Source organism: Dermacentor andersoni, chromosome 9, assembly GCF_023375885.2.
Source record: "Dermacentor andersoni chromosome 9, qqDerAnde1_hic_scaffold, whole genome shotgun sequence".
Lineage (NCBI taxonomy): Eukaryota > Metazoa > Arthropoda > Arachnida > Ixodida > Ixodidae > Dermacentor > Dermacentor andersoni.
Window position 1 is genome coordinate 10225246 of NC_092822.1, and position 27562 is coordinate 10252807.

At 44.8% G+C, this 27562-nt stretch overlaps 1 protein-coding gene and 1 long non-coding RNA gene across 5 annotated transcripts in view; one reads left to right on the forward strand and one right to left on the reverse strand.

Moving 5' to 3' along the window:
- LOC129383759 (uncharacterized) overlaps positions 1-23515 on the forward strand; it is a 38061-nt gene extending 14546 nt beyond the window's left edge. The window contains exons 1-3 of one of the 3 annotated variants that reach the window (XR_008611627.2): positions 17269-18688; positions 19477-19540; positions 21288-23515. This is a non-coding gene — a long non-coding RNA (uncharacterized lncRNA). Of the gene's footprint in view, positions 1-17268; positions 19541-21287 lie in introns of those variants that run through there. The other 2 variants (XR_008611628.2, XR_011890256.1) reach the window with 2 other exon arrangements.
- LOC126527016 (uncharacterized) lies at positions 160-27529 on the reverse strand. 2 transcript variants are annotated; one of them, XM_055068521.2, is made up of 5 exons: positions 27128-27529; positions 24292-24497; positions 15885-16188; positions 10268-10940; positions 160-4933 (listed from the first exon to the last, which is right to left on the reverse strand). In XM_055068521.2, exons 2-5 carry the CDS (start codon positions 24434-24436, stop codon positions 4907-4909), a joined length of 1149 nt encoding a protein of 382 aa, XP_054924496.1. In that variant the 5' UTR covers positions 24437-24497; positions 27128-27529; the 3' UTR covers positions 160-4906. The 2 variants fall into 2 exon arrangements, with proteins under 2 accessions (XP_054924496.1, XP_050030688.1); XM_050174731.3 differs by having other exon boundaries at positions 160-10940; positions 27128-27525.
- Between the last annotated feature and the right edge of the window lie 33 nt (positions 27530-27562).

Below are 27562 nucleotides of genomic sequence, written 5' to 3' on the forward strand. Positions count from 1 at the left end.
GTGTGCGGCAGTACTTGTGACATTCAAAACGAAAACAGGTGGACAGTGGTAACAGAGCCTGTCTCGGCTATCGCCAGCACGCATCGTATACGTATTGGCATAAAGGCCAGCTCGCATATCCCCCCTCTCCCACACGCACACACACACAACACACAATGCTAGCTGTAAATTATTCACTAATTTTATTCAAGAATAATCGCTACTCAAGAGTACAAACAAGCTGTGATAGACATTCTCTGCCACCCTGAAAAAAAAAAAAGATTGGGCAGCAATTCGATGGACACTGGCTTCACCAGCAGTGTGGCTAGGATAAATGTCGTTGCCATATTGTTTCTCTCTCATCTGCAGTTACAAAACACAGAATCACCTCACACAAAGAGAAACAGTTCCATCCACCATCATAAAAGTCAAATGCCATGTCCCCATTTGGAAAGCACTTGAGCAAAGCCTCTCCGACTCTGTGCTGCCACATGCACCAAAAGGGGTGCTCAGGACAGCTGTCTGGACATCTTGGCTTGTGTCTGGGCCCTACACTGTTAAAAATTTTACACCCTTCCCGGCATGCTGTGCTACGATCGTCATCTTCAGCATCCACTCCTTGACAATACCACAGGCCTTCAGGTGCTAATTAAGGTTTCTGGAAAATATTTAGCACATTTCTTTGCACTTCAGTGCCATAAGCACACATTCATCAATACAAGAAGATGAAATTTTGAATTTCTCAATATTCATTGCCAAAAAGAGACACTCTGCCTCAATCCAGAGAAATATTTCTGACATAACAAATATAATATTTTGAATGCTATTTATTCGGAAGACTAGTAATTTAGTCAGCTTGCCTGACAACACATATTGAAGGCAATGGCACTTCAACAGGATCCTACTACTTGAGCCATAAGCTAGCAAGACATCCTCATGCACTCTCTTAACACTCTGTGCATATTAACAAAACTTTTAGAACAGCCATCTTCAAATTTGCCCAATATACCTTAAACCAGACGAATTTCTTTGGTGCTTTTGAATCTGAGGTGTAAGCTTGGCATGCAGAATTGAAGATGTGTTGCCAAAAGGTCACAGCATCCTCATGCATGTACAAGTCTTACCAATAGGTGGAAACCACAGAGGGAGCACTACATGCATGAGCAATGACAATGCTGCTTGGAATATGTAAAACTTCCAATAGTGTAGAGTATTAACTTTGCAATATCCCAAACGTGCTTACAAATGGAGGCAGGGCATAAAGCACTACTTGAGACTTGTCAAGGAGTCACAGCCTTGAATCTGCTCGCTAGGCTGACTCTGACAACACTGATACTATATCGCTGACCTACAGCTATGATAAACCTTCATGAAGTCCAATACAAAAATGGCGGTGGGCTATGATCTGCACTGGATGGTTATGGTTTCACAGGTTATTAATATCTCTGGATGACTCCCACAAGAAGAAAAAAGAAAGATGAAGATAACTGACAGTCAATTTGAGCAGCTTAAGAGATAAGGCATCTATTATGAAACTAGGAGCACTGATGCAACAACTATCACTGACAGCTAGCAGATCATGGAAGGTTTACAACAGGGGCGGTATTCTCGGCGATCATTTTCAGAGATAGTTTCACTTTGGTGAGACTCGAACTTTTTTTTTTAATTATGGGATTTTACTTGCCAAAACCACTTTCTGATTATGAGGCACGCCGCAGTGGAGGACTCCGGAAATTTCGACCACCTGGGGATCTTTAACGTGCACCTAAATCTAAGTACACAGGTGTTTTCGCATTTCGCCCCCATCGAAATGCGGCCGCCGTGGCCAGGATTCAATCCCGCGACCTGAGACTCTGAACTGGATGCATATATGGCTGACAGCGCTCTTGGGCACTGTGCGAAGATGGCGAGTTTGGCACAGTGCCAGAAACACTCAACCGTATACGAGGACATGCCTAGTGCTGGGCCTTGCCAAAGTGAAACTATCTTGCCTGAGAATACTGCTTCAGGATGCTTTGCTTCATGAAGCAACTGGCATGCATTCTACCACAGAAAGATGAACTGTGGTATGTGCTTCCTTTGCTCTATGTGAGTCTACACAATTGACAACATTTGCGATTCAGTTATTTCAGGTTTCACGATTCAGCAGCACACATTACATCACGCACAAGGAAACCATAGACAATCCACATGGTGAGCATTTAAGGGCTGCTGAATTGCTTGACACTTGTTCCACAGTTTGAAACAGTGATACCTGAAAGCAGATTTGCACTGCTAACATGGTTCCTCCAATGTAATACAGCCTTTGTAAAAAATTTAGAAGCCACAGCGCAGGTGGCCACATTAGAGCTGTTGTTTGGCTACGTGACTGGAATGTAAAGAGCTCCTTGGACTCTTGAAATTGTGGGGAACGAGGGCAGAATTTGTTTTCAGTCTATGCAAATTTGCTCTCCATTGTGGACCCTGTCATAATCCCGGTGTTCTGGTTTACAACTGCTGTGATTATTCATTTTCACAACTGATCCCATATCTCAAGATAAGTAAGAATAAACTATTTCTGTGGACAGTAATGGTACAAGTGAATCTCTGCAGCGACTGTTTCTCGCCACAAGAAATTCCTACAAAAATGGCTTGTTGACATGGAACACCATCCTGTGCAGATCAGGCATAATGCACAATGGCCAAAGGGAGTGACGAGCATGTGTCAGCCTACAGAAGCGCTACTTGCCAAACTAGTTCACCTGGCTGTGAGCATTGGGTCCTTAGGACAAATCTGTGAGCAATAAGAGTGGCGCATGCGTGTGCACAGTTCGAAAGCTTGTTATCCTATGGCTGACCTGGGGTTGAATTTTGATTCCAATCCCTGAGGACACAATTCCGAAGGAGTGCAGCATTGTGGGCTGAAGCAATGGAAGTGGATAAGCCCACTCATTTCAGACTAGAAGCGTGGATGCATGGGCTGTCAGAAAGTGACGGCAGCCACACATTCTAGGGCCTCCATGATTGTTAAACCAAGCAGTGCCTTGCAACCCCACTTAGGCAACTTCTGCCTAAACCTGGGCGTTGGAACAAGGCATCAGCGGGTTTGCAACATTTGCACAGCAGTTGCTGTGCAAGCCGGCTGTGTGCACACACTAGGTGGGGATGGCTGATGGTGAAGAGAATGACATGACAAGTGTCCAGCTTCAGTGGGAAAAAATTTTGCCGGGGCACGAGAGCACATGCCGTCGTCAAAAGTTGTGGGGTACAGGACCACAAATAGGACAATGCACTGTAGACAGTGCACTGACGCCACCACCAACACCGCACTATGGGCCCTGCACTATTCGTTTCCCTTCTGCCATGCATCAAGTCGATGCCTCTTCGAAGAAACTTTGGACTTATTTTTTCTCGCATACTTGTTCTGCGCAGCCAAGGTGCGACTGCTGTACGTTAGTCCTTGTCCTGCGTAGCGCAGCATTTGATGATAAAGGGCAAAACACTAATTATTTGTCCCTTGCCACTTTCATCACACACACAACGCAAACTGCCCACAATGAACAAAGAGAAAGGGTGCAAACACACAAACAAAAAGTACTGAATGCATGCATATAGAGTAAGAGTTCATTCTAGACGACCAGATTTCTATACATAGAAAATGATACTATAATAATAATCTGCTCAATACTTTTATAAAAGATATAGGCAAGTACAAAAGAAAACAAAGCAAATTAACAAGGTGTATCAGACATGCGCCAGCGCATCCTGTATAGGCTATAACAATTCTCCCAGACTATAGGGCTGAAGTGCCCGGGTGTGCCTTACAGAGACGGCGTAAAGCCTAATCAGTCACAGTGCACAGATCAAGCTCTTGGACAGGACCCTGAAATTAATTGCTATATAACATTTCCAAATCAATGATATACCTTTCATTTTCATCTCTCTTTTGACGCTCTCACTGGCTCCAAAAGTAAAAAAGCCACAGCAGAACATCTTGTAAAAGCTCGACGTAACTCCTTTCTCTCTTGTCAGCGACCATCTCTTTTCTATCTTGACTAATGTAGTGCAGTCATAAGCTAGAGTACCAAGCAACAAAAAGGCCCCTGACAAAGACTAAAGCCTCAAGCACGTGGAACAATCTTTGTGCCATCAAGCCATGTTGCATATACTAGTATTGTGTGGCCCAGAGTTGACACAATTTTTGATAATGCATAAACTGATTCTTTTTAACAGTGGCTGCGATATACTAAGTTAAATCCGGTTAACTGGCACTGACAAATGTTGGACAGCACGATGCTGACTTGATGCACAAAAATTCTACACATGCTTGCAGCTTTATACATAAAATGATCAATACGTGCACATAAATAAAGCACTTGAGAAAAAAAAAAAAACTCTGAGAAAGTGCCACAAGTGGACATAGCTATGCCATGGCTAAAAGCCATTCTTGGCTATAAAGAAGATTTCAGTGTCCTCATAAAACTACATGTTAAACACCTGAAGAGTGCGTGACATAGACAAGAAAGAATTCGAGAAATACACTGAGACCCCAAAAAATGCTATCTTTGTTTACTAGCACCGGTGTACGTAGTGTAGGAAAAGCTGCCCACATACCTACGGAGGAGACACTGAGAGCAGCCATTGCATATGGGCCCGGGCGCCTGACTAGACAGCGTTTACAAAACGAACTCTCACAGTGACCTTTCCTGCAGTGTGGCTATGAAAGATGGTCTGTCCCAAACATTCCTTTGGTGCACATAGGAAACATAACACGGGGCTGCCACTATCGAAGGTGCACAATCCCAACATGAAAGCAAACATGGTGACCAATTTTTTATGCCATGTCGTGTTGATGCACAGCCTATAGTTACAAAGGCACACCAAAGGCAAATATGAAGTTGTATAGCGAGAGCAACGGATCACACTTCTGAAGACTTCTCAGCGTTGGTCATGTGCCCAAGAGGTGACATAGTTGCTGAAAAAAGAATATCGCATTTGAAGGCAATATGTCTCTTTCTCAATTTAATTATGGTTTTTCAATGTCCTAAGGCAACATAGTGGCTAATACAGGAGGCACAATGGAGGGCTCTGAATTAATCTGAGCCAACTGGGAACATCTATTTGTAAAACCTTAGCACCAAGCTGGAATCAATGCACTACTTTCAGGAAACATTTCCGAATGCATTTTTTGAAAAGGACCTAATATGAAAGGAGATATGATAATGAGTGAAATGTTTACTTTCCCCACTCCCCGCTCAACTCATCAGTTTCAACTGAAATGGTGCTAATAGCAATGCCCTGCACGTTGCTCCTCCCCCCTCCCTTTTTTTTTTTCCGCTCCCACAATGTAATATATTAACTCTGCAATTTGGCATCTAACAAAGATGTCGCAGTAATAAAGGGGCGGCGACAGGATGGGTCAGACAGATGCACAGGTGTGCAGCGATGAGCAGTGGTTGAACAAGGGATGTCACTGAAGCCAGCATTTCAACAAAGGGACTTGTCTTTGTCAGGGCAGCAACAGTCGCTGTCCCAACAAACACAGTCCCTTAGTCGGTTGGCTCCAGCGACACACCTCGTTCAACTACTGCTCATCACTTCAAGCCTCCATCTTCCTGTAAGTTTAGTCTTGTTAGGAGAGAGCAGGTGACATTATCGGAGACTGTAGGTTCTCTGCGGCATGCAGTGGAAGAAATTTGGCTCGCATATCTGCGGTGGGACTGTCTACAGACTGGAAACTTTTTCTTATTGCGTTCTAAAAGCATTTCAGTGCCTCTTTCAGATGCACACAAACCTTGGTACACGAGTTTCTGCACTGCACCCTCACGGGAATATGAACATTGCCGAGAGGAGTTTGCAACCTCGCGGTGGATCTTCCTTCAATTTGGACTGCTCTAAAAAGCAGGGGGAAGCACTACACCATTAATTTGCCAATGTAGGGCACTGTCCTTGTGCTGCACTGGCAATTTTGGAGGTCATGCTCTGCTGGGTGTTGCCGTCCTTGGCGAATCAACCACAGGGTGCCACACTGATTAACAGGACCTACCAATTGGTCTCAAAAGGCTCCAATAGAGCTCTGCAGTAAAACTAAATTCGGCAAACTGATGTCCAAATACAATGAAATTTGCTTTTTTGCTAGCTCTTAACAAAGTGCATCCAGGATAGTTAGTGTTGCTTGAAACTTGGCTGCTTAAATGGACATAGCTGTCTTTAAAGTGGTGACATTTAGCCTCACCTGTATTTACATCACCTTCTGATTTACCGAAGCTCCATTAAAGGCAACAATAATGCGTTTGTCATTTTAGACCACCAATTACCCTTTTATCTTGACAAAACTTTTCCCTTTCATCATTATCAGCCTATTTTAATTCCACTACAGGCCGAACCTCTCTTCTAGTGATCTGCCATTACTCTTGTTCTACTTCAGCCGTCCTTGCCTAAACATTCTGGCTTTTCGTGTCCCTTGAAAGCAATGAATATAAGTACTGTACAGTGAACTGTTAAAAAACATAAGCGCACAGCTCACAGGTTTAAGGTGTGCTTGCTGTGGGTGCCAACGGAAGCAATGTCGATGCACAGAGTTCATGGGAAGAAAGCAATGTTGCTAACTGCACGCTGTCTGCTGTAAAAGCGGGAACTTCTAGACTTGACAAAGGAAAATTCAGACACATGCTTTGTGTTCGTGAGCTCACTGCACAATTGACTGCATTATATACTGTTGCTGCTTCCTTGATAACACCCTGAGGAACTGATAAGCGCTAGCTCTCCAGTTCACTATTTCTGCCTGAGTGAACAATGGTCAGTGCTGCAATTCACTGGGGCAAAATAGCGAAGTAGGCAAGCAAACCTGGCTGTTTGATTGCACTACCATATTTCCTCACATAATGAATTCCCGCTTACTATAAGTAATAAAAAAAACTCTTCCCTCCCTCACATAAAGATCACTATCCACGTGTTTGCCATTGCAAGCAATCATCTGTCCCAATAAGTAGTTGTGTGGTATTTCGTGATGTGTTAGCTGTAACAGGCCATATAAATTATACTGCACTGAGCACTGTGGTAACCTGACAAACAGGACCTAGGTGGTAGCACTATGACATCATTTGCAGGGTATAATTTTTTTTTTTTTGCTGCTTGTCTCAATGATGCACGTTTACAATATTGCCATCACGTTGGTAGCATAATGGCTTAGCATGCAAGTAATACCAATGCCTTTATTCTGAAAGAATGGTGACCATTACACATGGTGTTTGGTCACTGACGCTGTCTATGCGCCTGCTGTAGGATACCGACAACTACCACTCCTTCCCCTCCTCTCTCTCTCTTGTGTGTGTGTGTGTGTGTGCACATACATGCATGCATACATGCATACATACATACATATATGGAAGAATGCAAACATTATACTCATCCACAAAAAGGGCGATGTTAAAGAACTGAAAAATTAGGCCCATTAGCTTACTCCCAGTATTATATAAAATATTTACCGAAATAATCTCCAATAGAATAAGGGCAACATTGGACTTCAGTCAACTAAGGGAGTACGCTGGCTTCAGGAAAGGATACTCTACGATGGATCACATCCATGTCATTAATCCTGCTTAGAAGCCTTTGTGAAACTTATTGCATCCGTTGTTCACAGTAAAACGAAGGCCAGCAGCTCTGAGAGATTTCAAAGTGTTGTGCCTCCTGACATCCATTTATTCTGAAAACTGCAGAGACTTTTAGTTAGGATGGGCTCTCCTCGGCAAGCAACACTTGTTAAGACAGGGTAGATGAGCCACAGCAAGGTGTCTGGCCATGGCTGTCTGATGTTGGGCGATCGGAGGCAATGGAACGCTACTGCTATAGACACAGGAAACCAGATAAACTTAAGTTCTAGGTATGGCGACATGAGAGAGAGAGAGAGAAGTGGTTCGCTGTGAAAAGGAAAGATTGGCGCTTACTTCTGCAGCCCTTGAGGAAGCACGGCTCAGTGCCACACAAAAGCCACCTCCTCCCCCTTCGGACTTTCAAAAAAGCGCGGGAGCAGCAGCGATCAAATTGACCTTCGTGCTGTCTCATTTCAATGTGAACTAAATGTCGAAAGCACGGCACATACAGAGCTACCGGCACCGGGCGCACACTTTGTTCACATCGCAGATGGCTTAGAAGATACGGTGACCCCGTGGCCGCGCCGTTAACAGCAGCCACCGGAGTAGAACCCCCCCTCTTTCCCTCGCACCCCCCTGTGCCTCACATGCAAAAGATGGCGCCTTTCTCCCTACCTCGCGTGCGTGCAAGATATTGAGCTGCAATCGTTGACTCTCGCAGGTCAGTTGTCAGCCCGTGTCGACATGGTAAAAGTCTGTTTTATACGCCCGATTTTGACAAAAATAGCTGCTAATTTCGTCCGCTGTAGCCGATAGTTCATTGTAGTGCGGTCCATTAAAATCGAACTTCATTGCATTAACAAAATAGGCAGACCAAACTAAGGTTGAATTATTGTCAGTTATAGCCGAAAGTCTGTTATATGCGGGTCCATTGTAACAAGCACAGACTATTTTCAATTCTTGCGTACAGCTAATGTGTAATGTATATTCATTCATTCATAAAAATGTGAGTATAATTGGTTTGAGTTCTTCAACACCAATTATTTTGTAAACTGGTTCGAGAAACCCTGTTCACAGATCTCTGTTGTCGCATATTAGCGTGCTCATATGCTTGCGAAAAACATAGCCTTTTGTAATAAATGCACTTCCCAAATTCACATATTTGTGGTAAAAAAAAAGCATTATGAGAGTAAAAATACGGTGTGTGTGAACTAAAGGCATCAGGAGCTCTACAATGTAAAATATGAAGAGTAGGCTGTTGAGAACAAAGCGGAACAGGCAACAAAACGATGAAAGATTGGACGAGTTAGCACACTTGCATATTGAAGGGGAGTTTGAACAAGTGAAAGAGAAAAGCTTAAGACAAGCTAATCTTGTGTGGTTTTTCAGTATTTTTTGTTTCATCTGTTCACAGTCTCTTCTTCCGAGAGACAATGTGCACAACAGAAGACAATTTGGGAAAACATAGGAGAGTGTGACAAGAGCCCAGAACTACCTATACTGCAAAACCAAATAAAATTGGCTTCCATTTCAAAGAACAAAGCAGGCAGTCGGAGCCAATGGAAGTAACATTAGGCATCAACCCTAAGAACTCAAGTTAAAAAATTATAATAAATTATAATAAAAAAAAGAACATGGTGTTCGAGAGTGGTGCTGTCCAGCAACAAGGAACCTGTTATATTAAGAACAGTCCTCAAAACTTGCCATCAAAAACTTTAACTTCTTTTACTTATTTAAGGGACAGAAAAATGTACAGCATAGAGAATATGATCGGACAGTAGATAGGTGGGTGGAGGGCGATTGTGTCGCTGAGGTTTCAGCCTGGCTTGTGCGCTGATGTTTTTTTGATACGAGTGTTCTCCCAAATGAAGCAAACTGAATTGGTGTTACAAAGTACATGTTTGAAACTGTACAATTTCGGTGGGTTGATTTCGGCATGACGTAGCGAGATCAGAATCAGTAGTGTATTGATGACTAATATACAAATGCCTAACTTCACTCTATGTGACTGGAATTTCTATTGATATCATGACTAAAGCTATAAACGTGCATGGTTATCATTAAAATACGAAAATACATTGTTTTGTGCTTCGTGTAAGCAATAAAAAAGTTTCTTGCGTTAATAGGGAAAGAAGATATATTCATGTTCTAGATCCACAAGATTCTTAGGCGGTGAAGGGGGTTCTGAAAGTGTTCACCTAGAGTACTGTCCATTTCGCCTGCTGCTGAAGCACTCATTGGCTGGGCTAGGATACGAGCAACAAGGCAGGCGCCCCCTCCTTGCTTGTACTGCTCCGTTAATCAGCAGTGACCAAAACAAACAGTCCTATAGGTGGACAATTACAGCATACCCCATCTTGTCTAACAGTGTTACACTAGAAGCACTTTCTATCTATTGGACAAGCCAGTGGAGACTTGCTGTGCAAATCATCCACATTATACATAACCTCATCTTAAAACGTGAAGGCAAAAACTGTTTGTGCAATACCACAATAAAAGCTAGACCAGACAATTGAAAACAGTAGAAAAGCAACCCATAAAATCTGGGGCAACCTCTCCCTTTGCAACTGCTCATGACCACTTCCTTACAACCACACTGCAGGAAAACTATACGACACTGCTTGCATGACCCTCGGACAAACGCTAGCTTGAATCTTTGGCGACTGTGGTCAGGAGCCAATGGTCGCCCTACGACAATTGAAAAGCCACTTGATCACCCTGGCATTCTTCTCCACGATGGACGTCTCGGCCGGACCGTGGTCAATGAGGTCTCGGTTGCGCAGGCCCGCACAGCCTTCGACCCCACCGCAGCCACCGCCCACTGAAGACGAGTCACTGCCGGCCAGACTACAGGACCGGCCCAATGAGTCTGCAGAACTGATGCTGTCAAAGTAGCGCGATGAGCCTGACCCTGATGATGGTGAGAGGACGCTGTGCCACGTGCTTGCGTCCAAGCCCAGGGTGTCGAAGAAGCGATCGGGGAGTGACCGCTGCGTATCCCGGGCTCCCGTCCCCAAATCCGGTTGGCTGCGGTGTGCCACATCGGACTTGGAACGTAGCACAGGTCGCCTGGAAGAGGCAGCTGCCTCTGCTCTGAGACCGCAGTTTCGGCTCGGCAGGTCGAGGGGCCGGAATGAAAGGCTCCGGCCCACGACAGTTTCCGATGAAGGTCGGGGCTTGCGATAGTAGCGGTCTCTGCTGTAAACCGGAGACTGCTCACCGTACAGATCACCGGCTGTTCGAAGCTCTGTGCTAGCACGCCGTGTTCGGGATGGTGAGAGATCTGGCAGGCTCTTGTGAACCACAGCCAGGCCGGATGACTGAGTAAGGGATGGCGGAGTATCACCAGCAATGAGTCGCCTTAGCTGGTGCTGTACATCTTGGTCGGTCCTGAAACAAATATTTTTCCCTCAATGTTTGTCTCGTCACCATAGCGATCACACAAATAGTTCAAAGCTGGGCATACAATTCTTCCACTGCACTCTCCCATAATATTATCCTGTGCCGACCACACCAATGCTACACAGCTGTGGATCTAGCACTCGCACGATCAATTGTTGTCCCTGAACATGTTTACCTCCTTTTGTTATTGGTTCTGCTACTTTATTAGACATCCAGTGGTTTTATCCACTATAAATGCCACAAATCTCGCCCAGTTCCTAGTTAGTTTATCTAAAATATCCTCTCACTTATAGAGATGTCTCAAGCAAATGAGACATCTCTGCTGCTTGACCACTCGGACCAATAAGAACCCTCAGAAAGCGACTTGATATTTTAGTCGAATGAATGAGGAACTGGGGAAGACTAGCGATGTGCAGAGCATGTAACACCACCAGAGGTTTAATAAGGTAACAATGAATAACTAACTATATACACCATGTCACTTTAAGATGGCTGGCCAATTCGAGTGGTCCAGCCGGTACATCTGCTGGACTTACTTTACTTGACTATTCAGTGACTGTTCTCACCTTTCAAGTTGTCAGTTTGCTAGGCTGATGTGCATGAAGAAAACAATACTATTTTACATGTATTGAGGTAATCAATCTGCAAGGAGCCTGAGGAAGAAATACCCTAGTCTCGTTGATTGTAAGATACTGTGCAATGATCTACTGGTTCACACAAGGCTAAAAACCGGTCTGTTTCTACACAGCAACAATGACTCCTGAAGCATAGGTAATTCCCCAGACCAGTGGTTGTGAGAATGAGTATTTCTCATTTAAGTGGATAAACGATGAATATTTTAAGTTGCTCTGCAAAGCTCTTTTAGGCTCTAATACTCCTTCCTCATTGAAGGTGTGGAAGAGTGAGCTATATAAACGCTGTAGAGAAAGACGTGCTATAATAAAGAATGGGAGCTTGTAGAGAAAAGAGGAGGCCGAGGTTCAGCCTCATCGAGTCAGCCTCTCGCGTTTTTAATAAACGCGAGAGCAGTAGCAGTAGTTGCCCCTAAGAAGACAAGTCCACTTGTTGAAATGTTGGCTTTAGCAGCATCCCTTGCTGGTCAGTAGTGATCATTCCCATCTCGTATGCCTGGCCATCAAAAAGAGTATAGGGTTGCTGCATTGTGTCAGTACTAACTTATGGGGGCTGATACTTGGGAAGACAAAAAGGGAACATCAGAGGAAGCTCAGCACTATGCAATAAGTAATGGAATGCATATGATAGGAGTAATGTCGAGAGGTTGAGAAGATGACAGCGGCATGGATAAGGAGTGTGGATAAGCTGATATTCCATAGTAGGCCATATAACGCACAGGACAGGTAGCCTGACACAGGACAAGTATGCCAGAATGAGTTCTGGAGGAAAAATGCAGCTGGGGGCAGCAGTGGATTGGAAGGAGCAATGAGTTATGACAGGCATAAACAGATCCAGCTGATGAAGAAAGAGGGGGAACTGAATATGCATTAGGAGAGTTCTCTTTAATGCAACCAACCTAAATATGCTGATGACATTCGGCCATAAATGTACCAAAAACATCAAATTCTCAAAGTGAATATGAGTCAAATAACATGGGCCATTTGATTCACATTTGGAATTTCGGATATACGCAAACCATCACTACTCAAATTGCCACTGAACTCAGTAGCATCTTGATGTGCAATGCAGTGTAGCAGCAGTGCAGGGTGCTGCACCAGAGGCAGCAGCTGTCGACTTTGGCTGCTTAATATCTGTGTCACAGAAGAAAACAGTACTGGTGCCATATTGCCACCGCAGAACAGAATGCTCAGTCTCCATCAGATAATAGTGCCTTGCTCTGTACTAGCCAGTGCCGGCACTATCGTTCCCCTAGCTGAAAGGACGGAAGAGTTTCACTGAATCGGTTTACACTGCTAAAGCACTCTGAAAACAACTTGCATTTCCTTGTTGGGAGAAAAAAAATTCATTTGCAGAAAGAATGAAGGCCATAGTTGCCATTTTCAACTTCATGTCTATCACTTATGCATTTCATGGTACTATTTTTGGATATCTTGCCTGCTTGTCCCAAAAGCTCATAGAGAGCGCCTTTGTATACTTTTAGGTGCAATGCGATCATTCTTCATTCATAAACAATAATTTAGCCTCGAACACATGCTATTGAAATCCACGACATAACCACAGGGAGCAATCCCCAGCCCCTATGAATTGACAAGCTCTACACTGTGCATCCTCTTACAGAATGCCTACAGCGCTCTAAAAAGAGAAAAAAAAAAACGATAAACAACACTAACTTTCTTCTTTGCCATTTAAAGTGATTTAATAAATTACGCAGGACTTCCATCAATGCAATTCATGTGTATAGAGTTTATCGAATATGAGTTAACATTAACACTGTGTGCAAGGGTTCTCTCAAGTTGCAGGGGACAAGGCGAGCAGTATATTTCGTACGGCCCACTATAGGCTGAACTTAGCCTTGACTTTGTTTCCAACATATTTCGATGATGGCCAGCTTGGTAACCTGCCGACATGGAAAGAACCTAAGAGCAAAATTTAGCCAGGATAATTGGCAGATTAGGGTTATAAACTTAGAAAGGCACCACTGCTGCCAAGAAGCCAGCTTCTGTAAATGCGAACAGCACTAGAACACAAGAGTGGTCTCCTTTTCTTGTGTGGCCGTGGTGGCGCACGAGCGCCAGTGCGGCTGAGAGCATACATCACTTGCATGCCCCATTTTAGAGGTAACATGCCAGATGTGCAAAGAGTTGGCATGTCATCATGTGTGCTGTCTTCCCCCCTCATTTAGTACTGGAGGTTGTGTAAGCAGAGTTTTAGAGAGGCATTGAAGCCAGAGGCAGACTAAGCATTTGCTCCTCACTGCTTTTCACCAGAGCATCGTCCAAGTGTGGGCTACACTATCAGCCACAGGGGCGGAAGTGGACATGAAAGCGTGGCTGGCTTTTCTTTGTAGTGCTGATGCGAAGATATCGTTGACACAGAATGAAACCATATCTTTCGTCGCCGACTCTTAAATTCAACAAAATGAATGTTTTTCTCATTCAAGTTTACCTTTTCCAGCTGCCTGATAATTCGGAAAATTTTGCAGCCCCTTCTGTGTACTAACAAGAATGTATCACAACTGTGCTCGTTTGCATAAAAAGTCTAATTTCAATACAGCAAAATTTTGTTGTAACAAAGCAAATTCCGATTTTATCAACTTCATCATATTGAGGAAGGACTGGGAATTCAGCATACACACGGTTTAATTTACGGCTAGATTTCTCTTGCCACAAACCAAAAATAGGGCATCACATGTGAGAAGGATGATATACTGATTCATGCAATTTGATGTAACATTGGGTGCTATAATGTAAAACTATTCCAAACTTTTCTATTCCAATTCTGTAATAAGCCCTCCGTGATTGGTCAAACTTTTTTTGACCGCCTCCACTTCACCTGTTGGTCATGCGACATCACGAAAACCGCGATAGGTCCCCATCTGATGGGACGTGTGTACACAGATTCTGCATGATTGGACCGAACAAAAGAAAAATAGTTATTTCTGATTCGACACCTTTTCGCAATTAGCCCTTGGCTATTGGTCAAAAGTTTGCGGGATGCACCCACTTCACCTGCCTGTCACACGATGTCAGAAAACTGCAAAAACTCACCGCGTCAAAGTGACATGTGCGCGTTAAAGATGCATTAATATGACACACAAAACTGAATTTTCTTCTGAATAACCACAGGCTGCCCCCATTCCGAAAGGAATAAAAGATGGCTGCCGCCGATCGCTTAGGCACTGGCTAGTCGCACCTGCCGGAGAGGATGGGTTAATTTGCATATAAATTTTTTTGCATGGCTTTGTAACCTTTTCCAGCACTTTTGGCATGTTTACTATCTTGTTCTGCCAACTATTCTTTACTGAGGATCCTTTTTAGCGCCATTCTTAAGCTTCCATTGCATGCCGCGGCGATTTTTGACCAGCCACTGCAAGCTAAGTAAGGGAAAGTGGACCAATTGCAAATACCTCTGGTTCATCTGGTTATCGATTTTCAGTGAAGTGGCTCGGCCTCATCGAATCCCTCTCCACTTGAGTGTGCTCCTCACCTCTTGTCAACCAATTAGATAAGACAAGCCGCTCAGTGTAGGCAACATTAGTAATTTTTCAAGCAAACAAAAGTGATCTCCTATGAACGAGAAGAGTGTTTGATTGGTCTGTTCAGATAACCCTGTGGGTGACTGCCCGATGCTTGCGTTGTTGGTTACGCGAATTTGACATCAGGAAATTGGTATAAAAGCATATTGGAATAGTTTTACGTTATAAGGCCCATTGCCTCATACCTTTCAGTCATAAAACATGATGTAATTAGTACATGGAAGGCATTGCAGATCTGAATGTAATTACCACTCAAGGAGCAGAGTGGAATGTTTCGGCGAACACAGAAGCCACGGTGCACCACTGTCTCTTGTGATGAAAACATAATATGTTGTATGCTGAAGGCACAAATGTGCACAAAGAATTTGTCGTTTGAGGCAAACTTACATAGACAAGTTGTAGTTGTACTAATACATATATGAAATAGTTATATAGAAAGTATTGCATATCACAAACTGGACTGTGTAACGCATGGAGCGAGACTTCTATGGCTGCATTACTTCTATAGCTTCCGCAGCGCTGCCTGCTAAGTATGAAAAAAAGTATAGTTTCACAGAAGCTTCAAACTGCGTTAGTACAGCACGTTAGGAAAGTCTGTTTCCATTTGTGATGAATGTTCAAAGTGTGAAAAAAGATGTTCTTAATACTTTCAGTTCAGAATCAGTCCTCGTATCGTCTTCTATATCATGTTTTCGTCTTTTTTTCATGCTTTGAATATTTGCCATCACAGAGGTTTGTTTGCCAGGTCTTGACTCTCTCACCTAGTTGGACGAAGCAGCCGCCTCGCCTGCGTCTCGGACAAGGCACGCGCACGCATGGGCGGAGACGGGGCTCGCCGGAGCTTCAGGGAGGGTGCTCGTGCAAGCAGAGCCGCTGGCGGAGAGGCCCTGAGCCGCTCAACAAGTTCGTAGGCTGAGGGCGACCGCGCCAGCAAGGGTGGCTCGAATGTGGCGCCCTCGGAACGACGGCTGCGCAGCCCCTGACGACTGTCCAGCACTCGTTCCGACTTGACGTACTGTGCCTTAGTCTCCTCCAGGCGTTCCACTGCACTACGTCGCTGCTCGCCTGTGGCGACCATGGCAAACATCAAGCTCTTTGCATTGAGTGACATTAAGCTCAAGGCTAGCAGTGGCTGATCAGAGCAAGAACAGCAACCACAATGCAAGAACACAATGAAAAAAGAGAAAGCCATTTAGCCCCTCAGTATATTGAGAAATACTGTGCTGAATCTGTATGTAGTGCAGACACATGGCAGCAAGAATTTTAATATTTAAATTTTAAATTTAATATTTGAAAAGACATTTCTTTTTTCAGTGAAGTTGCTTTTATTTTTCTGTGGTGTGGTACTTTAACCCTCCTCCATGCCATGCTACTCTCCCAAGTTCTTATCAAGAATGGCCAGGTTATTTTGAGAGACTTCAGTTGCCAAGATATTTTACCTCCTCAGAAAGAAATTCGCATCTGCTTGCACTGTCCCATGGACTGTGTGCTGCCATCTGTCAAAAGCACGACTAAGCACCGAGACAAAACTAGACTCATCCAGTTGCAAGAAAATGCAAAGCACTGCTCACAAGCTGAGCTCATCCCTGGCCGTTTTTACAGAAACTGTTCACGCAAACAGCTCTCAAGGGTTTAAATAGCCAAGGCACAGAAGGACCTAAATAGCTCTGTATATAGCACAACAGCCATAGGCTGCATTCTTGAGCCAAGGAATGCAGAAGCAAATGCACCACTGTCTAGCTCAAAGAGAATTTGTGTAGATGTGCAGATCACTCATTTCTGCGACATCCCAGTGGAGGGGAAGGAGCCTCTCAGGCTATGTTCTGGGGCATGCAGGCACAGACAGTCGTGCACAGAGCTTGCACTAAACTGCTAGCTTTCCACTGAGTATAGAAATGATGGTGTGCATTTGGCCGCTTAGGTAGATATGTTTCTGAGCCTATGAATTGCTTTGAAATCGCGCATAACAGATGTATGCTCTATGAAACAAAATAATAAGCACTACATTTCTGATGCTTCTTACGCAAGGCAGTGTGCACAACGTCTCGCACTATCCTATGCCACATCTGCATTTGCTATTATAGTGTACTACTACAGTGGAAGCGGCGCTGGTGCTGGACAGTGCGGCGAATGCAAGACGAAATGAGGACTACATAATTGTAGCACACCAAGTTCGGTGGCATCTGGAGGCCCTATGCACGGAGCTTTCGTGAAAAGCAGAGTGAATGAAGGCTGCCTCGCCTACGGTCACGGTGGTCGAGGCTTTCACGCCTACCTCGCGTGCCGCGCCTCGTAACGCCGGAGCTCGGGTAGGGACGCTTCGCGGCGTCCTCCCGACGTTAAGATCTGTGTGCGTTCGCAGCCCCCGGCAGCACGAATGCTTTTCTGGTCCGTTCTGTGCGGCGCAAAAGCGCACAGGACGGCCTAAGGCACGCCTCGTTAGCTTCGTTCCTAAAGGACGCCGCGCGGCCTAGTTCGCAATGTACGACGGCAGACGATCGACATATATGTGCGCCTAGCCGGCGCGCTCGACGCACGCAAAAAGACGCGGTACTATCGCGCCGGAGCTCCATTAGACAGGTGTAAAAGGTTACGCGTTCCGTGCTCAGACGCTTTTTTTTTTCCCCCGGCCCATTCCGATACTACAAGGGCTTATTTGCCGTGACTGGTGAGTGTAGTACGCCTATATAATCGGCATTTCCCTCCCCCCTTCAAAAAAGGGAAAGAAAAGCAAGCCGTTACCGAACTCGTTGATCTCTATTGCACGATTGCTCGCAGGACAGAAAGCGAAGAACTTTTCTTTTGCAGCGCACAATGCACACACTCATCTTTCGCTGTTTTACGACTCCCCCCTTTTGTTTCTCTGTAGCTTCCCCTCTTTCCCCATTATTCTTTTCTCGCCTCAACATGTGCCGTTCTAGCAGATAGAAGGCGTACGAGATGAAGCGAGCGACGCAGCCGTCGCTTCGCTCCGGTCCAGCGCTCCCGCCAGCCCCGAAGAGAGAGAGGAAACAGTGCGTTGCCGGACGCTTGTCGGCACTCCGGGAAACGTCAAGCGAGGCAGAGATACGGGTTAAAAAAATAATAATAATAATAAAAAAAATAAAAACCATGGCACCGCCACTACGCCATTTGCACAATGAGGAGCGAGAGCCAGCGTGTCTACTGCCGGCGCGCCAATCGCGTGCCGTGAAGCGAGCAAACGCGAGCGCAGCGCAGAAGCGCCACAACGCGCGCGCCGGAGCCTCCTCACTCGCTTATAACAACAATGGAACAAAAAGAAGAGACAGACAGAGAGATAAAAAAAAAAAAAAAAAAAAAAAAAAAAACTCCCTACCGCGGCGCGCGGATCCAGCTGCCCGCGCCGAATTCGCGACTCTTTTGAGTCCAGCAACTCAAAAGAACGGAGGCCGTGACTAGCCGTGACGATTGTATTTTTTTGCAGAACTCGCAGGGACTCCCCTCTGCGGCGACAGCTGCGACCGGCTAATCGTATTCACGCTGGAACACTGCGGATGACACTGGCTATGCATCTCCGACGCCTGGATTCTACGCGTGAAAAACGGTGGGATTAAGTACAATTACATGCGATACTCATTTTTTTTTTTACCCTGAAACTACCTTCACGGATTGGTGCAAAGAAAAACTGCGTTCTGGTCGTGGTACCAATCGCTTATCACCAATTCGCCTGCTCAAGACTTATAAGTTAAGGCCAGAAAATTCTCTTCTAAGTGTAGACAAGAATAATGATGGTAGAGCTATGCTGTGTTATTTCGTTTAACATTACTAGGGAGTGCAAACGAAAAGAAAAAAAATTAATTCTGGAATTTCGCATGTCCAAACCACGTTCCGATTACCAGGCACGCTATAGTGGTGGACTCCAGATTGATTTTGACCACGTGGGTTTTTTTAATGTGCACTCAATGCATGGTACACGAGTGCTTGTGCGTTTTGCCCCGGTCAAAATGCAGCCGTGACTTGAGCCCGTGAACTTGTGTTTAACAGCGCAAGGCCATAGCCATTATGAAACCATGGCGAGTTACTAAGCAGTACAAATGCATTGGTGCATTTACGACTAAATACCTCACTGTCAAAAACAATGCACAAGGCTCATGCGTGCTTCTCAAAGAGAAATTTGCATTCTGACTGTCCACTTGCAATTGAGTAGCAACACCTTTGAAAATGCCATGGCTTGAGCACACTCAGCTCTAGTGACAACTGCGCCGCGATGTAAAATAATGTCATTGCAGTCAACTCGACAAATGTTTCATATACTCTGAAGATTGAAGTGCCGTTCCCTCACATTGCCAGTGTCCTCCTCACTTTTTCAATCACTCGACATTTCTTTCACAGACCAACTGGCAGTCAGTACTTCAATGCACTGACTGGCCCAATCTTGAGCTCTTAACCAACAAAGGTGAGCCTCTACACCCATAAAAAAGCATAGCGCGAACAGGGCAGGGACATAAGGCAGGATGACGACACATGGTTGTTGCCCTTTCTGTATGTCTCCATATCATTTGTACTTTTCTTTGCTGCGACAGCTCACAAGCTTGCCCTGTTGATGATTCTTTCTGAGGGACACTGGTCTCAATCGGATACTTTAAATAGCTTGCATGTTACATGCCGCAGTATGTTTCGTGTATGGTGTCTAAAGTGCTTTGTGTATACCAGTATACTTCTTATCATTCCCATTTGGAGTGGCAGACTAGGCATGCTGTCAGGCAAACATCTCCAAGCTTCATCACTTTCTCTGTTTTTTTTTGTTCTACATCCATCGATTTTGGAACCCACTTTGTGGTACCAGCTAACGACAGCTACAACAGATGGTGAGACTACTGAAGAAAGAGAGGGTGAATGTTGCTACTTCCAAAAAACAGAGCCTGCAATTAACATTCACTCTTCTTTCCATATTTTCCTAATGTGAACTGGCATCCCTACAAGTATCAGCAAACACTGACCGACAGCACATCACTATTCAACAGCTCCGCGGTATCAAGAATTTTCCTCTGCACGTACAAAGAACTGCACCGGATCACAGTCATCACAAGAAAGGTGGTCGAAATGATGAATGGAATTAGTATTCGCACTCAATTATGCTGCTCTGGGCTACTCCTTCAGATATCAAATTTCAGCAGCTACTTACAAAGCACTACAATGCAATCGCAACATTTTCTTGTTTACTTCCAAAGCTTACTACAGATCATTCAGCATGTTCATTCACATATGAGCGACGCTGAGGGGTTGAAGGGCCTAGATTAACTTTGACCATCTGAGGTCCTTTAATATGCACCTATATCTAATGCCACAAGTAGTTTTGCTTTCTGCCCTCACTGAATGTGGTCGTCGTGGTAGAAAATTAAGCCTGTAACACTTTGTTTGGCTGCAGGAAAAATATGCCACAGAGCCTTTGGTATCAATTTTACTTGCTTATTACTTCTCAAGCCCTAGTGCACAATACTAGTACGTTCCTATGATTAGTAGTATATTGATAAAGCATTCCTATGAAGATACCACTAGCAAATGTTCACCTGTAAAGCACAATTAGTTTACTGCCACAGCCCTTGCATGCCTATTTTTTTTAAAGCCCTAGTATGCAAGCAGTATTCTTAATGTTTACATCAAAGGAGTATTTTGCAGCTAGACATACAAATGAACTTCCTGAAAGGGAGTGCTAAGCTAGCCTAGGCAGCTGGATTATTCTTTTCAAACTTTCTCAGCATTGACTCGTTTGAGAAATTGAGTTACGAAGTGCCAAAAATAGCAACTGAAGGCCACACCGCACTCTTTTGACCTCTTTACTTCATTCACAAACTAATTGGTACATTGCTATTGAAAAATGAGCAACGTGGCATTAGTGGCACACGCTATCAGACACCACAAATTTCACTGTTAAGCCTTTTTTCTCAGTTAAGGCTAGAGGAGTTCGAAGGTCCAAACTTTATTTTCATTTAATCATTTTTTCTTGTGTTGATATTGCAGCCTGAGAATGAGCCATTACAAGCTTATTACTGCACAGTGTTTTGTCTGATAGTCAGTGATTAACTACCATGAGCCAAAAGTTGGCCCAATATGTAATTAACAAGCACATGCTTTGATCACATGAACGTGTCTCTGCCTAATCCCCTTTTCCTGTCATTAAAATTTCCTGTCTTCACACACAGTGTGAAATAGATGAGGACAGTGAAAAGAACACAACAGTAATTTACAAGATGAATGGAGGATCGGACGAGTTTGCAACTGTGTCTCTTCATGTGCACTGTGAAACAGACAAGCGGGAAGACCTCTCTCTTTGGAGTTTGGAGTTAAATAGAAGGTATGCGACATGCTTTGGCTCTTGAGATGGAGCCGATAAGTTACACTCGGGTAAATACAAGGTAAGAACATGTGCACTGGCATGCTCATGATTGGCTGATACCACAGCTTCAGCTGCAGAACCACATTACAGAGCTATGGCATATACATCCTGTCTCATAAGAGCAACATCGTTATCCATATACTAGATAATGAAACTATCTTGTCATAAAAAAAAAAAATTTCTCAATTTCCTTCATGCTCCGGCCATATATCTACTTGATCTCCCTTCTCCATCAATCCTTCAGCCTCCTCTTGCCTATCTACACCTTTTGTAGATTAATCTCCCCCTGGCAGCTCTGAAATCCCAATGCTCCTTGAGCCTTCACACTTGTTTTGTTCAGTTCAGGCTGAAAGGAATCCAACCTTATGAAAATATGTCTCGTATCTTGACCTTAAAGGGCCCCTCACCAAGTCTGGCCCCTTTGAGCTGACAAGCGCAGAGCATACAATGCGCGATAACGATCGTGTCTGCGAAGTATTACATCGCTACATGCTGTGGAAAGACCTGAAAGTTCAAACTGAACGCCGTTTTCTCTTGTCCTTGCAGCCGCCAGGCTCCAAGCTGGAGAATGACGTACACGTGCTAGTGCGCCTACGTAGATGTGTTCACGTTGCGACGTTGCTCGTGGTGACACGTGACTTCAAGAATTATTCGGGGCAACATCTGTTATTTGTGTAATATGTTACTAGAATAGACGAATTAAAGCTTAGAGAAATAATAAAACACACAAACCGAATGTCTGCATGTTTTTGTTTTACTTCTCACAGCAGCAAGAGAGATGTACTTCCGTATCGTCTGCTTGTTCCCACGTCGTGCAGTTGCGCGCGCAGACACTGAAACTGTCATTTTCTATTGCGTTCCAGCACGGGATCATGCTCTGTAATCGGCTTGTGTCTGCCTCAGTATTCATGTAGCACAGACTTGTACCACTAGTCAGGTGTCCTCATCCACCACGAGCAAAATCATGCGCTCTGTGAAATGAGATAATCGCAACTGCTCGTGTGCACTGCCGTCTACGGAAGGGCGCCGCGCCGCAAGAGAGAGGCGGGGCCCGTGAGGTATGCGTCATGCGATCCTCAATGTCCGGTATGGGAGAACGTAAAGGAGGGAATTTCGCTTGCGGAGGCTAGACAGGGAAAGTGGAGACAGTGTCTTGCTTGGCAGTGGAGCTCGCCTTCTGATATCATGGGTTCGCGGCACTGAAATATTTCTATCTCGGCTATTAATGAGCCGATTTGAAAAAATTTTGCGGCAGAACGCTCCCTATAGGACATGCAACAACTTCCAGTGTATAACCGAAGTTTGCTGTGTGGCCTGGTGAGGGCCCTTTAAGTGCCACCTAGTGTAGCAAGCCAGATTTTGACGGGGGAGCAGGCACATATAGGCTGGTCTGACTTTGCACCAATGCAGAGACTAACAGCTTCAAATAAGAGTTGGCTGTCTAAGTATGCAACATTACGAGGTTTTAGCATGTCTGTAAATGTCTTGCCCTTTGCAACATATTGGGTTACCAAAGATGTGGACAGAAGTAGCAACATTGGTAGAGACATCTTGCAACGCCTCATCCACCCACAACATGTCAAATGTTTTTGTCCGCATGAGTGTTCATGCCTAGAGAACAGTTAGAAAACAATGCATGTTAATGATTATGCCACTGCCAACACTTTACACCAGGAGCTTAGTAGGATATGGTTGTCACTACAAAAATAGCTCTGTGTCCCTGGTTAAACAATGCGCCACAATACGGTGCAACCAGTGTTGCTATTGCTGTTCGTGTCTCCGGTTACTAGGTATTCCGCAAGGTGCACTATCTTTATGGACAAGCTAAAGCTCAATAACTTGCTGCAGGCCCTGCAGCGCTCCCAAGAAAGCTTGTTGGGTGGAACCAATAGCATCACCATGATGTAGCAATATCGTGTACTTTGTGCGATGAACGTGACACCGATGTGTGGCACTACGATCATTGGTAAGAATGGTAATGTGTGATTTATGTTTGCACAATATTGCGAGTACTGCGAAAAAAAAAAAAAGAAACATGTTTTACGATCATAGTAATAATTGCCTAATTATTACACAATCACGAGCAAGATGTTGTAGCTATGGGAACACTGCATCAACATGCTGAGCACATGATGTGGCAACATCCACCTCGCCGAAGCTGGACTGTGCACCACCCTATCGTGGAGGGGGTAGCTATGCCATCAACAAGCTGAGCAACCATGGACCGCTGGCTTCTGCTGCGCAACATCAACACCCTGCTGCTATTGTACGCTGCAGTTTCACATCATGGGAGAGTGAAATGTGGCATCCGGAGCTACAAATATTCTAGTCAAGGTAACTAATTTTGCTTGTATTTTGAATTTCCTGTGACAAATAACTTGGGTTTGTGTGCCTTAGTTATCATACAGAAATTTCAGTTTTGGCTCCCAGAAGGTGCATGCGTATGTGAAAGGTGGTCGTTACGTGGGGGCAGAATATTGCACTGTTTTCACACTCTCTTCAGCTCGCATGCCATCGGGCTGTGCAAGCAGTGGCAGCATAGCAGACGACCAAGATAGTTGGAGCAAGTGCCAAAATGTCAATATTCTGCTGCCACCTTCCTCATCACAACACATACATCTTCTGGGAAATGAAACAAACTGGTTTGTAGAGAAAGTCTAGTAAATTGTTTAGGGCACCTGAGGATTACCGGTATTCTTGGAAAGGCTTTGAGTAGAGGATCTACACTTAACACAAATAATGAAAAATCTGAAATTTCATGTCAGTGCTCCATTAAAAGCACAAGTGTGTGGCCAGTCTCGATTGCTCACCAGGAGTCTGCTGCTCGGCTGCTACATGGCTGCGTGGCCTGGGAGGCCGTGGGTGTGCCCCAGTACCAAGTTCAGCTTGCGCAGAGAGTCGCCGCTCGCGTGGCTGCAGCGGTGTTGGGCAGCAGGCATGCACCGAAGCTGCCATCACTGACCACGACGCACACGTGCCCGCTGCCGCCCTGCTAGCCAAGGGAGGTTCCTGGGTCCTGTGTTGGTAGATGAACAGAAGGTACAGAAAGTGCTAAACGAGATTAAGTCTAGTTATTTGTAACCACTTTCAATAAAAAGCATGCTAAAATTGATGAAGCAGTTCCAAGTTTCAAGGTTGCTGCTCATTTCTTTTGCACGGCCTATTGCAGTCTAAAGAATGCCGAGGCTTCAAGGCACGACCTAGTAGCCATGTGCGACAGTGGTTCTAAAGGCCATCACAGTGCCCTTGATCCCATGTACACATTATATGAAGCATCAGTAAACACAGGCAATTTGATGCGGCTGATACCAGCCAGGTTTAACTACACAGGGTGTGTCACATTACCCCAGGCTACCTGGTAATGTGATTCAATGACATGTGAAACCAACATTTTCAGGTCTTCACACCATGCTGAACCCCATCAATTGAGTCCTGCGAAACTTGGTGTTGGTGAACAGCAAATAGGTGTTCACAGATGCCATGCCAGACAGTTCAACTGCTTTCCTTATATATAGTAGCAATGCCTGCCAATGATGCTACAACAACACACCTTGCTTTAAAAGGATGCAAACATGGTGAGATTGGAAAGTAATAATTCGCTTTGCTTAAATCAAGCCAACACATTTGTAGCAGTCTAATGTGATGAATTCGTACTGAATGATTGGAATTCATCCAGCAGACGTTATCTGCCTCATTTGTTGGCTCTGATACTGGTGCCTCCGAGAAACAACTGCACTCCTGCAGCATCATTTGAAATAGTCACCACTTGCACTGGTCTTCCTACCCCAAGGATCGAATAAGTTTAATTATTGAACCAAATAGCAGTAACTATTCAATTCATATTTGAAATATCAAATATTCACAGACACTCCTAAAGCTCTTGGGCAATGAAATGTTATGTCTTTGAATGCATAAGCAGTCTTCCATAGAACACAGTCACAAACTGCAGCCCACCTGACTTGGAGGCTATTTACACTTCATGCAAGAGCAGAAAAAGAAAATCTGTGGTTTTACATGCCAAAAATATGATCTGGTAATGAGACAATCTGACTAACCACCTGGGCTTCTTTTAATGCACACCCAATTCAATGTGAAAGCACAGCCCATGCCATGTGAATAACTAGAAGCTCTATGCATATTTGGCATTGCAACTACATGTACTTTAGCTTTTATCACATCATGCAATTTAATTGTTGAGTTTTCCTTTTAAATGACCATGTAAACAAAGAATGATGCCCATGAACAAGACACACTGCCTATGTCCCCTAAACGTTACTTTGGCTAAATTACACTCATCCAACTTAACTGCAATGAAATAATGAATCGGTGAATTTCGATCAACCAATCTAGTTGACAGTGCAGAGCCAACATGCAATTATCAATAAAATTACTTACAGCAATGCAAGAAATATTCATGTGTGATTATAGAGAAAATAACCTACAAAGGAAACACACACAAGGTTTGAGAAAATTAACTGTCTTGCAGATTTTATCATTAATTCCCAATTTTTGTAATTGTAAATATAAAAAAGGGGAACACAAATTACCTTGGCATGTCAAACATTATTAAACCAAATTTCCATCGCGTTTACTACCACTATATACCAGAGTTAATGGCTACACACTATAAGTCTGTAAGGGATATTTTTATCTTTCTTTCAGCCTTCTCTCTTCAATTTTGTCGTGGCATTTGAATTCGGGCTATTTAGTAGAGCATTTCTGCTGCTGAAAACCTATAAATGCTGGAAATACAAGACGCCACAATGCAACAAGTGTAGTGAAAGGGTCACCTCGATGCATCGTTTGACTGCAAATAGGTTGTACGCAAATACTCGTGCACGATGCGAGCAGTGGACAACTGGAAGCCGCAAGAATTTATAGCAGCAGCTCAGCAATTGTGAATGCAAAGTAACAATTGTTTCTAACGGCAGCGGGGGCTGCACACAATACCTGAAGAATCGACCTTTCACAGACTTGAAGGCAGACAGGAGCCTAAGAAGAGAAGCTACCACTACAAGCGATAGGACGCATGCACAGTAGCGCGCAGCGCACACATAATCCCTGGAAGTCGCTATCTTCGAGAATCTCCGCGCCACTATCTGCGACAGCTTACATTTGAGAAGAGGCGCAGTCGTGAACTCCGTTATCGCGCCTGTTTCCTTTGTAGAAAGTGAATGCCATGATTAGAGAGTCGGGGACTTCTGTTTACGTGCAGGGATTGGGGCAAAAGCCGACGTCGAAGCCAGCGTCGAGGCATCGTGCAACCGCTGTTTGGACAGATGCGGGCGTTGGGGAACCGATGGCGAGTACACATTCTGGCCGTACGCCAAGCTAGCATCGCGCAGTCATCAGCTGAGCCAACAATTCTCTAAAGGAAATACGAGGCGCGAATGCTACGGGAGGAGGCGGCAGCTGAGCATGGCGAAGGATGGACGGCGACACGACGAGCTACAGCTGTCCGAAATCGATTTAGCGGACGGCCACCACGGCTCGTTCCTGCACTGGCCGTACGTGGTCGATGAGACTGCAACGTCGGCAAAGCCAAACTACTGCTCCGCAACCAACCTGCACTCAGCGAGCGAGCGCGAGTATACACAGCTTGCCAGCGAACGGATGTAACGTGGAAGGGCGGCTGTTGCATCTTACCCTGACGTGACCGGTGATGTCCCGAGCACGGAGGCATCAAATCCATCACTCAAGGCGGCGACACCCGGCTTGTTCCACTGTAGAATTTCGCATCTGAAGAGTTCGCTGCTTCCACACAGGTGGAGAAATACACAGCTGAAGCCCTAGCGAGCAACAAGCTCTAGGTACTGCCAAGCTATAAAAGCTCACTGCTGTTGCAGTCTGCAACAACTCATCGCGACTGCCTCTGACAGATCGCTCACTCCTCGCCCTCCGCCCGCTCCGCCATGGGACGGAAGTGAGACGTGACCCAGCCGTTTCCGGCGCGAAGCAATTGACATCTAGCGGATGTTAAAACAACTTCTAGAGCTGCTGTATGGCTGTTGCGTGACCTCCGAGAAGAAACGGGCGGCCGCCGCAATCTTAGAGGCCACAATTGTTTTTCGATATCTGAGA